Below are 16,938 nucleotides of genomic sequence, written 5' to 3' on the forward strand. Positions count from 1 at the left end.
CTTCTTTGTCTCTTTTGATCTTTGATGGTTTAAAGTCTGTTTTATGAGAGACTAGTATTGCAACCCGTGCTTTTTCTTGTTCTCCATTTTCTTGGTAAATCTTCCTCCATCCCTTTATTTTGAGTCTACGTATGTCTCTGCATGTGAGATGGGTCTCCTGAATACAGCAGACTGATGGGTCTTGACTCTTTATCCAGTTTGCCAGTCTGTGTCTTTTAATTGGAGCATTTAGTCCATTTACATTTAAGGTTAATATTGTTATGTGTGAACTTGATCCTGCCATTATGATATTAACTGGTTATTTTGCTCGTTAGTTGATGCAGTTTCTTCCTAACATTGATGGTCTTTACATTTTGGCATGTTTTTGCAGTGGCTGGTACCGATTGTTCCTTTCCATGTTTAGTGCTTCCTTCAGGGTCTCTTGTAAGGCAGGCCTGGCTGTGACAAAATCTCTAAGCATTTGCTTATCTGTAAAGGATTTTATTTCTCCTTCACTTATGAAACTTAGTTTGGCTGGATATGAAATTCTGGGTTTAAAATTCTTTTCTTTAAGAATGTTGAATATTGGCCCCCCACTCTCTTCTGGCTTGTAGAGTTTCTGCCGAGAGATCTGCTGTTAGTCTGATGGGCTTCTCTTTGTGGGTACCCCGACCTTTCTCTCTGGCTGCCCTTAAGATTTTTTCCTTCATTTCAACTTTGGTGAATCTGGCAATTATGTGTCTTGGAGTTGCTCTTCTCGAGGAGTATCTTTGTGGCGTTCTCTGTATTTCCTGGATTTGAATGTTGGCCTGCCCTACTAGGTTGGGGGAAGTTCTCCGGGATGATATCCTGAAGAGTGTTTTCCAACTTGGTTCCATTTTCTCCCTGACTTTCAGGCACCCCAATCAGACGTAGATTTGGTCTTTTTACATAATCCCATACTTCTTGCAGGCTTTGTTCATTTGTTTTTCTTCTTTTTTCTTTAGATTTCTCTTCTCGTTTCATTTCATTCATTTGATCATCAATCGCTGACACTCTTTCTTACAGTTGATCGAGTCGATTACTGAAGCTTGTGCATTTGTCACGTATTTCTCCTGTCATGGTTTTCATCTCTTTCATTTCGTTTATGACCTTCTCTGCATTAATTACTCTAGCCATCAATTCTTCCACATTTTTTTCAAGATTTTTAGTTTCTTTGCGCTGGGTACGTAATTCCTCCTTTAGCTCTGAGAAGTTTGATGGACTGAAGCCTTCTTCTCTCATCTCGTCAAAGTCATTCTCCGTCCAGCTTTGATCCGTTGCTGGCGATGAGCTGCGCTCCTTTGCCGGGGGAGATGCGCTCTTATGTTTTGAATTTCCAGCTTTTCTGCCCTGCTTTTTCCCCATCTTTGTGGTTTTATCTGCCGCTGGTCTTTGATGATGGTGACGTACTGATGGGGTTTTGGTGTAGGTGTCCTTCCTGTTTGATAGTTTTCCTTCTAACAGTCAGGACCCTCAGCTGTAGGTCTGTTGGAGATTGCTTGAGGTCCACTCCAGACCCTGTTTGCCTGGGTATCAGCAGCAGAGGCTGCAGAAGATAGAATATTGCTGAACAGCGAGTGTACCTGTCTGATTCTTGCTTTAGAAGCTTCTTCTCAGGGGTGTACTCCACCCTGTGAAGTGTGGGGTGTCAGACTGCCCCTAGTGGGGGATGTCTCCCAGTTAGGCTACTCAGGGGTCAGGGACCCACTTGAGCAGGCAGTCTGTCCCTTCTCAGATCTCAACCTCCGTGTTGGGAGATCCACTGCTCTCTTCAAAGCTGTCAGACAGAGTCCTTTGTGTCTGCAGAGGTTTCTGCTGTTTTTGTTGTTGTGTAGCTGTGCCCTGTCCCCAGAGGTGGAGTCTACAGAGACAGGCAGGTTTCCTTGAGCTGCTGTGAGCTCCACCCAGTTCGAGCTTCCCAGTGGCTTTGTTTACCTACTTAAGCCTCAGCAATGGCGGGTGCCCCTCCCCCAGCCTGGCTGCTGCCTTGTGGCGATATTGCAGACTGCTGTGCTAGCAATGAGGGAGGCTCCCTGGGCGTGGGACCCTCCCGGCCAGGTGTGGGATATAATCTCCTGAAGTGCCCGTTTCCTTAAAGCAGAGTATTGGGGTGGGAGTTACCCGATTTTCCAGGTGTTGTGTGTCTCAGTTCCCCTGAGTAGGGAAAGGGATTCCCTTCCCCCTTGCGCTTCCCAGGTGAGGGGATGCCTAGCCCTGCTTTAGCTCTCGCTGGTCGGGCTGCAGCAGCTGACCAGCACCGATTGTCCGGCACTCCCTAGTGAGATGAACCCAGTACCTCAGTTGAAAATGCAGAAATCACCGGTCTTCTGTGTCGCTCGCGCTGGGAGTTGGAGACTGGAGCTGTTCCTATTCGGCCATCTTGCTCTGCGAACCCGCCACATTTTCTTTATCCAGTCTATCATTGATGGGCATTTGGGTTGGTTCCATGTCTTTGCTGTTGTGAACAGTGCCTCAATAAACGTATGTGTACATGTGTTTTTATAATAGAATGATTTATAATCCTTTAGATATATATCCAGTAATGGGATTGCTGGGTCAAATTGTATTTCTAGTTCCAGATCCTTGAGGAATTGCCACACTGTCTTCCACAATGGTTGAACTAATTTATACTCCCACCAACAGTGTAAAGTGTTCCTGTTTCTCCACATCCTCTCCAGCATCTGTTGTTTCCTGACTTCTTAATGGTTGCCATTCTAACTGGCATGAGATGGTATCTATTTTGGTTTTGATTTGCATTTCTCTAATAACTAGTGATGATGAGCTTTTTTTCATATGCTTGTTGGCTGCATAAATGTCTTCTTCTGAGAGGTATCTGTTCATATCCTTCACCCACTTTTGGATGAGGTTGTTTGGTTTTTCTCATAAACCTGTTAAATTCCTTGTAGATTCTGGATATTAGCCCTGTGTCAGGTGGATAGATTGCAAACATTTTCTCCCATTTTGTAGATTGCCTTTTTACTCTGATAGTTTCTTTTGCTGTACAGAAGCTCTTTAGTTGAATTAGATCCTATTTGTCAATTTTGGCTTTTGTTGCCATTGCTTTTGGTGTTTTAGTCATGAAGTCTTTGTCCATGCCTATGTCCTGAATCGTATTTCCTAGATTCTCTGGCTTCAAATTCTTGCTGCCAGCATAGCCATCTGAAGTTGTCCTGCAACACTTGAGCTTGGTGGGGAAAGGGCTATCCATCATTGCTGAGGCTTGTGCAGGTGGTTTTTCCCTCACAGTATAAATAAAGCCTCCAGGAAGTTCTAACTGGATGCAGCCCACCACAGTGCTGCAAAGCTGCTGTAGCCAGACTGCCTCTCCAGATTCCTCCCTTCTGGGCAGGGCATCTCTGAAAGGAAGGCAGCAGCCCCAGTCAGGGGCTTACAGATAAAACTCCCATCTTTCTGGGACAGAGCACCCGGAGGAAGGGGCAGCTGTGGCCACAGCTTCAGCAGATACAAACCTTCCTGCCTGCCAGCTCTGAAGAGAGCAGCAGATCTCTCTGCACAGCACTTGAGCTCTGCTAAGAGATAGAGTGCCTGGTCAGTTGAGTCCTTGACCCCCGTACCTCCTGCATGAGAGACATCTCACAGCAGGGGTCAGCAGACACCTCGTATGGTAGAGCTCTGCCTGGCATCTGGCAGGTGTCGCTCTGGGAAGAAGGTTCTAGAGGAAGGAGTAGGCAGCAATCTTTGCTGTTCTGCAGGCTCTGCTGGTGATACCCAGGCAAACAGCGTCCGCAGTGAACCTCCAGCATACTCAAGTAGACCTTCAGAATAGGGGCCTGATTCTTAAAAGGAAAACTAGCAAACAGAGAGCAATATCATCAACATAAAGGATGTCCATGGAAAAATCCCATCCAAAGGTCACCAACATCAAAGACCAAATATAGACAAATCCATGAAGATGAGGAAAAACCAGTCCAAAAATTCTGAAAATTCAAAAAACTGACTGCCTCCTCTCCTCCAAGGGATCACAACTCCTCGCCAGCAAGGGAACAATAGTGGATGGAGAATGAGTTTGATGAATTGACAGAAGTAGACTTCAGAAGATGGATAATAACAAACTCCTCTGAGCTAAAGGAGCATGTTCTAACCCAATGCAAGGAAGCTAAGAACCTTGATAAAAGGTTACAGGAGCTGCTAACTAGAATAACCAGTTTAGAGAAGAACACAAATGACCTGATGAAGCTGAAAAACACAGGACGAGAACTGTGTGAAGCATACACAAGTATCAATAGCCAAATCGATCAAGCAGGAGAAAGTATATCAGATATTGAAGCTCAACTTAATGAAATAAAATGTGAAGGCAAGATTAGAGAAAAAAAGAATGAAAATAAATGAATAAAGCCTCTAAGAAGTATAGGACTGTGTGAAACGACTAAATTTACATTTGATTTGTGTACCTAAAAATGAGGGGGAGAATGGAACCAAGTTGGAAAACACCCTGCAGGATATTATGCAGGAGAACTTCCCCAACCTAGTGAGGCAGATCAACATTCAAATTCTGGAAATACAGAGAACACCACAAAGATACTCCTCAAGAAGAGCAACCCCAAGACACATAATCATCAGATTCGCCAAGGTTGAAATGAAGGAAAAAATGTTAAGGGCAGCCAGAAAGAAAGGTTGGATTACCTACAAAAGGAAGCCCATCAGATTAACAGGGGATGTCTCTGCAGAAACCCTACAAGCCAGAAGATAGTGGGGGCAAATACTCAACATTCTTAAAGAAAAGAATTTTCAACCCAGAATTTCATATCGGCCAAACTAAGCTTATAAGGGAAGGAGAAATAAAATCCTTTATAGACGATCAAATGCTGAGGGATTTTGTCACCACCAGGCCTGCCTTACAAGAGCTCCTGAAGGAAGCACTAAATAGGGGAAGGAAAAATCAGTACTTGCTACTGCAAAACCATACCAAAATGTAGAGTCCATGGACGCTATGAAGAAACTGCATCCCACCAGTAGCCAAAATAACCAGCTAGCATCATAATGACAATGTCAAAATCACATATAACAATACTAACCTCAAATGTAAATGGCTAAATGCCCCAGTTAAAAGACACAGACTGGCAAATTAGATAAAGTGTCAAGATTCATCTTTGTGCTATATTCATGAGACTCATTTCATGTGCAAAGACACACATAGGCTCAAAATAAAGGGATGGAGGAATATGTACCAACCAAATGAAAAAAAAAAAAAAAAAAAGAGCAAGGGTTGCAATCCTAGTCTCTGATAAAACAGACTTTTAGCCAACAAAGATAAAACAAAAGACAAAGAAGTGCATTACGTAATGGTAAAGGGATCAACACAATAACGGAGCTAAGTATCCTAAATATATATGTATGCAATACAGGAGCATCCAATTCTTAAAGCAAGTTCTTGGAGATCTACAAAGAGACAGACTCCCACACAGTAATAGTGGGGGACTTTAACAACCCACTGTCAATATTATACAGATCAGCGAGACAGAAAATTAACAAGGATATTTAAGACTTGAACTCAGCTATGGACCAAGCAGACCTAATAGACATGTACAGAACTCTCTACCCCAAATCAACAGAATATACATCCTTCTCAGCATGACATAACAATTATTCTAGAATTGCTCACATAAGTGGAAGTAAAACACTCATCGGCAAATGCAAAAGAACAGAAATCATAAGAAACCGTCTCTCAGACCACAGTGCAATGAAATTAGAGTTCAGAGTTAAGAAACTCACTCAAAACCACACAACTACCTATGAACTGAACAACCTGCTCCTGAATGACTACTGGGTAAATAAAATTAAGGCAGAAATAAAGAAGTTCTTTGAAACCAATGAGAACAAAGAGACAATGTACCAGAATCTCTGGGACATAGCTAAAGCAGTGTTTAGAGGGAAATTTATAGCCCTAAATTCCTTCATGAGAAAGCAGGAAAGATCTAAATTGACACCCTAGCATCACAATTAAAAGAAATAGAGAAGCAAGAGGAAACAAATTCAAAAGCTAGTAGAAGACAAGAAATAACTAAGATCAGAGCAGAATTGAAGGAGATAGAGACCCAAAAAACCCTTCAAAAAAATCAATGAATGTAGGAGCTGGTTGTTTGAAAAGATTAACAAAATAGATACACTGCTGGCCAGACTAATGAAGAAAAGAGAGAAGAATCAAATAAACACAATAAAAAATGATAAAGAGGATATCACTACTGATCCCACAGAAATACAAACTACCATCAGAGAATACTTTAAACACCTCTATGCAAATAAACTAGAGAATCAGGATGAGATAGATGAATTCCTGGACACAAGCACCCTCCCAAGACTAAACCAGGAAGAAGTCAAATCCCTGAATTAGACCAATAAAATGTTCTGAAGTTGAGGAAGTAATTAAGAGCCTACCAACCAAAAAAAGCCCAGGACTAGACAGATTCACAGCTGAGTTCCACCAGAAGTACAGAGAGGAGCTGGTACCATTCCTTCTAAAACAATTTCAAATAATAGAAAAAGAGGGACTCCTCTGTAATTCATTTTATGAGGCCAGCCTCATTCTGATACCAAAACCTGGCAGACACAACAAAAAAAGAAAATTTCAGGCCAATATCCCTGATTAACTTCGATGGGAAAATCCTCAATAAAATACTGGCAAACCGAATCCAGCAGCACACTGAAAAGCTTATCTGCCACGATCAAGTTGACTTCATCCCTGGGATACAAGGCTGGTTCAACATACGCAAATCAATGAATGTAATCCATCACATAAACAGAACCAATGACAAAAACTGCATGATTATATCAATAGATGCAGAAAAGGCCTTCGATAAAATTCAACACCCTTTCATGCTAAAAGACACTCAATAGGTATTGATGGAATGTATCTCAAAGTAATAAGAGCAATTTTTGACAAACCCACAGCCAATATCGTACTGAATTGGCAAAAGCTGGAAACATTATCTTTGAAAACTGGCACAATACAAGGATGCCCTCTCTCACCACTGTTATTCAACATAGTATTGAAAGTTCTGGCTAGGGCTATCAGGCAAGAGAAAGAAATAAAGGGTATTCAAATAGGAGGAGAGGAAGTCAAATTGTCTCTGTCTGCAGGTGACATGGCTGTATATTTAGAAAACCGCTTTGTCTCAGCTCAAAATATTCTTAAGCTGAAAAGCAACTTCAGCAAAGTCACAGGATATAAAATCAATGTGCAAAACTCACAAGCATTCCTATATACCAATAATAGACAAACAGCCAAATCATGAGTTAAGTTCCGTTCTCAATTGTTACAACGAGAACAAAGTACCTAGAAATACAACTTCCAAGGGATGTGAAAGACCTCTTTAAGTAGAACTACAAACTGCTCCTCAAGGAAATAAGAGAGGACACCAACAAGTGGGAAAACATTCCATACTCATGGATACGAAGAATCAATATTGTGAAAATGTACATACTGCCCAAAGTAATTTATAGATTCACTGCTATTCCCATCAAGTTACCATTGACATTCTTCACAGAATTAGAAAACTACTTTAAATTTCATATGGAACCAAAAAAGATCCCATATATTCAAGACAATCCTAAGCAAAAGAACAAAGCTGGAGGCATCACAGTACCTGACCTCAAATTATACTACAAGGCTAGAGTAACCCCAACAGCATGGTACTGGTACCAACACAGATATATAGACCAATGGAACAGAACAGAGGCCTCAGAAATAACACCACACATCTGCAACCATCTGATCTTTGACAAACCTGACAAAAACAAACAATGGGGAAAGGATCCCCTATTTAATAAATGGTGTTGGGAAAACTGGCTAGCCATATGCAGAAAACTGAAACTGTACCCCCTTTTTACACCTTACACAAAAATTAACTCAAGATGGATTAAAAATTTAAAGGTAAGAACTAGAACAATAAAAAACTTAGAAGAAAAGCTAGGCAGTATCATTCTTTTATATTTTCTTCTACACGTTATAATTTTGAGTTTTACATTTGGGTCTATGATCCATTTTGAGGTAATTTTTGTATAAGATTTTCAGTAAGGGTTCATTATTTATATTGAACATTACTCTTTAAAATACTTACTTCTTTATTAAATTGCCTTGTCATCTTTGTTAAAGTAAATTACTCATAAATATGTGGGCCTATTTCTGGACTCTCCATTCTGTTTCCAGAATTTCATTGTTGTTCCTCTGAATCTATATACATACGTTGGAGAGAAATACCATTTTAAGGTATTCTTCAAATTCTCTCAATAATATTTTGTAGTTTTTAGTGCAGAAGACTTGGATATCTGGTTAGATTTATTTCTAGGTATCTTGTGGTTTTTTTGTTTCAACCATGAATGAGATCCTTAAAATTTTATTTTTAATTTTTTGCTGGTAGTGCCATTGCTTGTTGCTACTGCAATTATTTTCATATATTCACTTTGTATCTTTGACTTTGCTAAATTTACTTATTGGCTCAAGTAGTTATGTTGTCGATTTTCTATTCTTTACATAGAAAAATCTATGTAAATAACACTATCATCTTTAAGTACAGAAAGTTCTAGTATTATTTCCTCCTTCCTAATCTTTATGTCTTTTATTTCTTTTTCTTGCTCTATTGCAACAGCTTGGGTCTTTATAATAACGTTGAATAAGACACCCTACATGCTTGATCTTGGATAATTAAATATTATACCATTAAGTATGATATTAGTGCTACATTTTTGTTTTCAATTCATGCCCTTTGTCAATATCGGGAAGTTTGCTAGCAGTTGAAGTTTGATGGAAGTTTTTTTTTTTAAATCATGAATGCGTGTGGAATTTGTCAAATGTTTTTTCAGCATCTACTGAAATAATCTTAAGGTTATTCTCCTTTATTTTGTCCGTATGGTGAATTGTGTTGCTTGCTTTTTAAGTGTTAAAAGAACCTTGCCTTCTAGGATTAAATCTATTGGCATTCCTTTTGTTAACTTATACTAAGTATTATTTTGATGCTATTGTAAATGGAATTGTTTATTTTATTTTCAGAATGTTCATTGTTGGCATATAGAAATACAGTTGATTTTGTATATGGATTGCATTCTGAAACTTTACTGAAATTGTTTTTTTAGCTCAAATAGTTTTTTTTGTATGTGGATTCCTTAGGTTTTTCTGTATAAAAATTATGTCATCTGCAAAAAGAAATAATTTTATTTCTTCCTTTTCAATATGAATGCCTTTTTTTTTCTGGCATATTTATCCTTCCTGGAATCTCCACTACAATTTTGAATAGAAATGGCAAAAGCAAAGATGCTTATCTTCTCCCTGATCTTAGAGGGAAAATGTTCAGTCTTTCACCATTAAGTGGGCTTGTTAGCTGTGTATTTTTTCAAATATACCCTTTATGAGTTTGAGGAAGGTCCCTTGTATTCATTTGTCTCAAGTATTCTTATCATGAAATATGTAAGATTTTGTCAGATGATTTTCTGCATCTATTAGATGATCCATGTGTTTTTGGCCTTTATTTTAATAATGTGTTGTATTGCATTAGTTGATTTTCGTGTGTTGCACCAGCTTTGAATTTCTGGGATAAATCTCACCTGTCATGGTGTATAATCATTTTCTATGTTGCTAGATTCATTTGTTAGTATTTCTTTGAAAATTTTTGAGTTTATATTTATAGGGATGTTGTTCCGTATTTTTTATTGTTATTGTTTTTGTTTTTGTCATCATGATGTCTCCATCTGATTTTAGGATCCAGGTAATCCTGGTTTCATAGAATGAGTTTGAAAGTGTTATCTTTTCTTCATTTTTTTTTTTTTTTGTAAGAGTTTGTTAAGAATTGGTGTTATTTTATTTTATTTTATTTTTTTGAGACGGAGCCTTGCTCTGTCACCAGGCTGGAGTGCAGTGGCGCAATCTCGGCTCACTGCAATCTCTGCCTCCCAGGATCAAGTGATTCTCCTGCCTCAGCCTCCCAAGTAGCTGGGACTACAGGCATGCACCACCACGCCCAGCTAATTTTTGTATTATTAGTAGAGACAGGGTTTCACCCTGTTGGCCAGGATGGTCTCGATCTCTTGACTTTGTGATCTGCCTGCCTCGGCCTCCCAAAGTGCTGGGATTATAGGCTTGAGCCACCGCGCCCAGCCAATAATTGGTGTTAATTTTTTAACAAGTTTTAATTTTACAGAATTTACCCGTGAGAACATCTGGACATAGAATTTTCCTGGTGGGAAGTTTTTTGATTGTTAATTTAATACTACTTGTTTTAGATCTATTCAGGTATCCATATTTATTTTTAGTCAACTTTGGTTGTTGTCTTTCTAGACAACGTACTTTAAATATCGATCTGTCTATCTATCTATCTATCTATCTATCTATCTATCTATCTATCTATCTATATTTTTTAATGTTTTTATATGTTCTTGGTGGAATTACCCTTTTTCATCATGAAATACCCCTATTCATTTCTAGTAATGTTACTTGATTTATAGTCTATGTTGTCTGATATAAGTATAGTTACATTTGCTTTCTTACTGATAGTGCTTTTCTGTTAAAACAACAAATGTCATTTCATTTAGGTTATTTAATTTTTTGACGTACAGTTGGTTATAGTATGTCCTCTGTTTAATTTCTGATTTTACAAATTAGAGTCCTCTCTCTTTTTTGTTAGACAATCAACTTAAAGTTGTCAACTTTGTTGATCCCTTCAATGGACGAATTTTGTGTTTATTGGCTTTCAGTAATGTTTTCTATTCTCTATGTCATTTATTTCTACTCTTGTTTTTATTGTTATCTTTATTCTGCTTTCTTTGGGTTTATTTTGCTCTTTTTTCCTTTTCCCCCAAGTATTATTTTTCTTTAAATCACTTTTTTGAGGTATGATTGACATACAAAAAGCTGCACATATTTGTTGTATACAACTTGATGAGTTTGGAGATTACTATACATCTGTGAAACCATTACCACAGACTCATCCATAAATATATCCATCACCTCCAAAAGTTTCATTCTGCTTTCTTTATATATTATTACTATTTTGTGATAAAAATACTTAACATAAGATCTACTGTCTTAGCAAATCTTAATGTATACATTTTTTTTTTTTTTTTGAGACAGAGTCTCACTCTGTTACCCAGGCTGGAGTGCAGTGGCGCCATCTTGGCTTACTACATCCACACCTTCTAGGTTCAAGAGATTCTCCTGCCTAAGCCTCCCAAGTACCTGGGATTACGGGCACCCACCATGAATGCTTATTAAACCAGTATTTATCTGGGGGTATTAGAGCTAAAATCACCTATTTTACCATCCTGATGAATTCAATCTCTTTTTATTTTTTTGGTATTAATAATATGTGGTTTATTTCTTCTTGGTGAGCTTTGCTAGAGTTTTTTAATATTAAAAGTCTATTTCAAAGCATCAAACTTTCACATTTAAAATTTTTAGGGTATATTCAGAGAATTTTTTTAACATTTTCTGTTCTTTTTGCTTGCCTCTGCTTTTTGTTTTGAAAATACTGTTCCTTTTTACCTTTTTAAAATAGAAGCATAGATCATTGATCTTTAGCCACATGTATAAATCACTGAAAAATTATTCATCTGTAACTATATATGTATATGTATGCACATGTATGGTTATAAATTTACATCTTAGAGTGGATTTAGCTATATTTTACACATTTTGATTCTCACATATTGAACACAATTCAGTTTAAAATATTATCACTGAAATGAGAGAACACGTGCAGTATGATATCACTCCTTTGAAATTAGTTGGGACTTGCTTTATGGACCAACATATGATCAGTTTTGAGAAGAACATCATGTACATTTGAAAAGAATGTATATTATTTAGTTCTATAAATGCGATGTATTTCCTAATTAAAACTAGGTATTTTTTAAATCATGTTTTCAAATTATCTCAATCCTTTGCTGAATATTTCTTTTGGTATTTTTTATAGTAAGGAGTATTGGTGTGTTACATTTCTCATTTTGATTCTAGATTAATCTATGTTTTAATTTTGTCAAATTTTACTTACATACTTTAAAGATCTTTCTATCTATCTATTTATCTAGCTATCTATCTATCCATCCTTTTAATGTTTTTATATGTTCTTGGTGGAATTACCCTTTCTCATCATGAAATACCCCTATTTATTTCTAGTAATGTTACTTGATTTATAGTCTATGTTATCTGGTATAAATATAGTTACATTTGCCTTCTTATTGATAGTGCTTTTCTGTTAAAACGTTTTGTCTATTTTCAATCTTTTTGTTCTCCTAAAAGTAAAGCTTGTGTTTATAAGCAAAATATAGTTGGTATTATATCCAAAATGAAATTTCGTCTTTTATTTAAAAAATTATTTTATTATATATGTGTATATATATAAGATGTAGAACATTATGTTTAGATATACATAATGCAATGACTACCAAAGTCAAGCAAATTATCATATTCATTATCTCATATAATTAACTTTTTTTGGTATATGTATGCACGGTAAAAGCAACTAAAATCTACTTTCTTAGCACATTTCCAGTATATTATATAATATTATTAACTATAATCCTCATGCTGTACATGATCTTTAGGTTTAGTCATCGTACATAACTGTGATTTTCTATTCTTTGACCTACATATCTCATTTTGTCCACCACCATCTGCCTCTGGTAACCACCATTCTGTTTTCTATTTCTGTGTGTTTGGCTTTTTTTTCTTGTAGATTCTACATATAAGTGAAGTCATGCAATATTTTTCTTTTTGCATCTGGCTTATTTAACTTAGCATAACGTAGTCCAAGTTCATCCATTTTGTCTTAATTTTAATTTTAATCAGTTTACATATAACACGTTTAGTGATACAGTTGGGTATAAAATCTACAGCTTACGTTTTGTGTTATATTTGTCCTACCTATATGTTTTAGATTGTTTTCTTTCCTTGTGTTTCATTTAATGAAAGAGAACTAGATGATATGGAGGCATTATTAACTTATTTTGAAATAGTTATTTTCAGAAGGCCATAAACTGGCACTTAATTGCATATAAGGAAAGTATTATTTATGTACACACACACACATACAGAGAATGCTCATCACAAGAATGATGAAGAAGGTCAACAGAATAGTTACAGAAGGCCAAAGACCAGATATTCACTATTCTTTGAGACTATAAGCTTAATGAGCACAAAGAAAGTGTATGTTTGATACTATCTAGTCTCTTTTATAAAAAACACAAAACATAGTGCCTTTTGAATGAATTACTGGTTAAATGGCTTAATAAATGAATTGGTTGTAGCTATGGTAGATTCTGAGAGAAAAACATAATGAAATCAGAAGTCTTTAATTTAAGGTCTCACCCTGGGGTGCTTTAAAACATGAACTTAAACAAGAACTAAACATTTCTGGGTTTCAGTTTACTTATCACTGGGTCATGGTGAGGATTTAATAATATAAAAGATGTCATCATTTTGAAACTATAAATTTCTAGACACATATGGTGCATTATTATTAACACTATATGCAGCAGTAATTTTAAGATGTTATTGTTTATCGGAACCCATTTATACTGTTTTAATATTAAGAACAAAATGCAAATCTGCATTCTTTTGAATATTGAAGTGAATATTAATATTTAATTTTTAGATCATGAACTTTTAGAGGGAAAAAAGTACCTTTTCAACTTCTTGTTAAGAATAGTAATTTTATTAAGCCTTATCACTTATAATGTGCTTTCAATTTATATTATTTGTTTATTATTCCTACCAGCTCTGTTAGGTAGAGAGCTATATTGTCTAGTGGTTAGAGCCAAGTTGCTTGAATTCAAATCCTAAATGTGACTTTTACTTGTTTACTTGCTATATAACTTTGGGTAAGTTCTCTGTACCTTGGTTTTCTCACATGTAAAATGGGGATAGTAATGGTCCCTACCTCATAGGAGTTGTGAGGATCAAATATGTTAGTTCGTTTAACATTTAGCACAGTATGTGGCATGTAGAAATGCTCAGAAAACTTTAATTTTCTATCAAAACTTAATATTCATATAAATTATATATGTTAATTTCAAGTAGTGTTCATAGTAATTGGCATAGAAATAAATTTTCATATTTCCATTAATATGATTCTAACTTTATAGTTGAGGAAACAGATGTTGGAAGAGGTTAAGTGAATTGTCTATAAAGTTGCTTAGTTAGTTCCAGAACTAAAACTAAACTAGCTCTTCTGACTCCAAATTCAGTACCATTGTGTAACAAATATCTTGCCTCTCTAACATAAGGCTTAGTAAACATTTTTTATTATAGTAGTTGAAAGAAACAATTTAATTCAGAAACTTTACCTAACATAAGGCTTAGTAAACATTTTTTTATGCTAGTTGAAAGAAACAATTTAATTCATAAATCTTGAGAATTCTGAATATAATGGAAACTAGAAAAATAAACATTAAAGTCTTTGGTCACTATGTTTGTACTTTCATATCAATGCAAAATTTTAAATATATGTATACTTAACTAGAGGTGACTGTCCTCCAGTCTGGCTTCTCAGGCCTCATTTTAATAAGAACAGATATAAGCAACCCTAAGGCTAATTAATACAGTTTGAGACGAAATGTATCTTGTCATTGTCACTGTCTGATCAGTCTTAGAATCAGGCAGCCAAATAATGTTACAGCAGAAAATACCTTAGAGGTTATGTAAATTGATATTCTCATTTTTCAGATGATGCTCAGAGAGTAAATATCTTGCCCATTGCTTGTCACACAGTGTGTCAATTGGACTAAAATCCAGGATTCCTGGGCTAATACTTTGTCTATTATAGCATAATTGGTGCTCAGAAAAACAGGTGACATGCCAACAGAACTAGTGAAAGAAGTAATTCAAAACTTTGGTGTTGTATAAGGTTAAAGTTTATTTTTGATTGTTCTTTTGGAGGTATACACACTAGAGCTCATTTTAAAGCAGTATATTGCTGTGTTCTTCTAGAGCAATACAATACTAACTTTCCACTCAATTGCTTTGTTGCTGTCTGTAGTCATCTTCACTCTTCTCTAGCTGTCGATCATCTGGTTTGCGAATTCACCAGACTCTGCTTTACTTAATCCCATTCTGTTATTAACATTTTTGGTAATTCACTGCTCATTAGACTATCAGTGAGAAATAGGAGAGACAATATGGAAAATGTAGATAACACCTAAGTTTACATATTTTCTACGTAACTGTTAGTTCTGTTGATGGAGAAAATGGAAATTAAGTTTCATGATTGTGTTATTCTTATGTAGTAATTACTTCTCTCTCTCTATATATAAAAACCTTACTCTATATATATTTTTAATATATTTTGATAGAAGTTTAGGATATAAGAAGCTCAGTACAAACCATATATGCCTGTTGTAAAAATTAAATAAGATCCAATGTAGTCTGTATACTATAAAGCTTAATACAAAATACATAAGGTATTATCATCCTCACTTTTCTAAGTAAGAAACCAAAGTTTGCGATTCTTCTCTTGGTTTATAGGGGCGTACCACAGGCTTTATATAATATTCTGGTCTGTAAAAGACACCTGTAGCACAAAAGGATCTGGGTTAGAAGGGCCAGACAGAGAAGCTTGCACCACAGCCTGGCCTAGCTGAAAGCTTTTCTTACTCTGGACTGCATTCAGACTTGGCAGCCCTATGGATTGTGAACACTGAACCTTCAAGTACTGAATGTTGACAAATGCCACTGTCAGAGAGCATAATATTTAAATGTGTGTACCATTGAGCTGCATGAACTTCTATTAAAACACAGTTCTCTTAATTTTTATTACCAGGTAACCTGGGCCGGGTGGACCAGGTCTCTGAGTTTGAGTATGATCTGTTCATTAGGCCGGACACCTGTAATCCACGATTCCGAGTCTGGTTCAACTTTACTGTTGAAAATGTGAAAGAATCACAGGTGAGGGAAATAGTGGATACCTTCAGAGTGGTTTTGGTAAGACTATTACGCTTTTGTCTTCTTTTAGGAATATCAAAATAATGACTATATTAAGAATACATTCTTGTTTATCCACAGCAATGATACAGTTTTGGTTCAAGAGATACAGAGAAATAGGTACAATATGCTGACTTTTGTTATATGATGGTTATTAAATAATACAAATATTTCATCTGAGAATAAAGCGTTCCTTACTGATTGAAGCATTAGCATGATATGTTAGGATTCCTTGAGGGACACTATATGGAAACACTGGAAGAGACTTGCTGATGTGTTTACAAAGGGTATTGTTCTCTATTTTCTCTTCTTTATAAAGATCTGTGAGAAACATTTCTCACAAGTCTCAGTTTCAGAAGGATAGCTTTTCTTCCGTACAACAGAGTGTTTATATCTTTAAAACAATATGATTCTTGTAACTGATCCTATTTTCTCTTTGCTTTGGCTGCTGGGAAACTTGGAACCATATTTACAGCCCTCTCTAGTGATTCTGGAAAATATTTTTGCTTGTGTTTCTGTGTACTGACTTTCCTTTTACAGGTTAAATATACCTTATCTTAAATGCATGGGACCAGAAGTGTTTCAGTTTTTTTTTCAGATTTTGAAATATTTGCATAAATAATACATACTGAGATATCTTGGGGAGGGTATCCAAGTCTGCACATGAAATTCATTTATGTTTCATATACATCTTATATACATAGCCTGGAAGTAATTTTATACAATATTTCGAATAATTTTGTCCATGAAAAACTATTATTTTCTATTTGTGGCATCATTTCAGTGCTCAAAAAGTTTTGGATTTTGGAGCATTTTAGATTTTCGATTTTCAGATTAGGGATGCTCAACTTGTATTTCGAATGTATTAATCTGCTTTTAACCACAATTTCTTCAGCTACATTTTTTTAATAGTGCACGTTTTTATAATACTTTGAAATCCTATTTTTCATGAGAGAGTATTGATGAAAATAAAGAGAACTAAAAACGTATGCTTTGAATAAACATTAATAAAA

The 16,938-nt window shown here is 35.9% G+C and overlaps 1 protein-coding gene across 13 annotated transcripts in view; it reads left to right on the forward strand.

The window, feature by feature from the left end:
* LOC107126370 (AGBL carboxypeptidase 4) overlaps positions 1-16,938 on the forward strand; it is a 1,456,730-nt gene that overhangs the window by 310,551 nt on the left and 1,129,241 nt on the right. For 7 of the 13 annotated variants that reach the window (XR_012420370.1, XR_012420371.1, XM_065522893.1 and 4 more), the window contains one exon: positions 15,765-15,925. The exons of 2 other annotated variants lie outside the window; for them this stretch is intronic. Coding sequence is in view for 9 of the 11 variants with exons in the window: in XM_065522893.1 (XP_065378965.1) it covers positions 15,765-15,925 (161 nt within the window). In the remaining 2 variants the exon portion in view is untranslated. The remainder of the gene's footprint in view (positions 1-15,764; positions 15,926-16,938) is intronic. 4 more of the 13 variants (XM_074007238.1, XM_015452583.4, XM_005543438.5 and 1 more) reach the window with 1 other exon arrangement.

This window comes from Macaca fascicularis, chromosome 1 (assembly GCF_037993035.2).
Source record: "Macaca fascicularis isolate 582-1 chromosome 1, T2T-MFA8v1.1".
Lineage (NCBI taxonomy): Eukaryota > Metazoa > Chordata > Mammalia > Primates > Cercopithecidae > Macaca > Macaca fascicularis.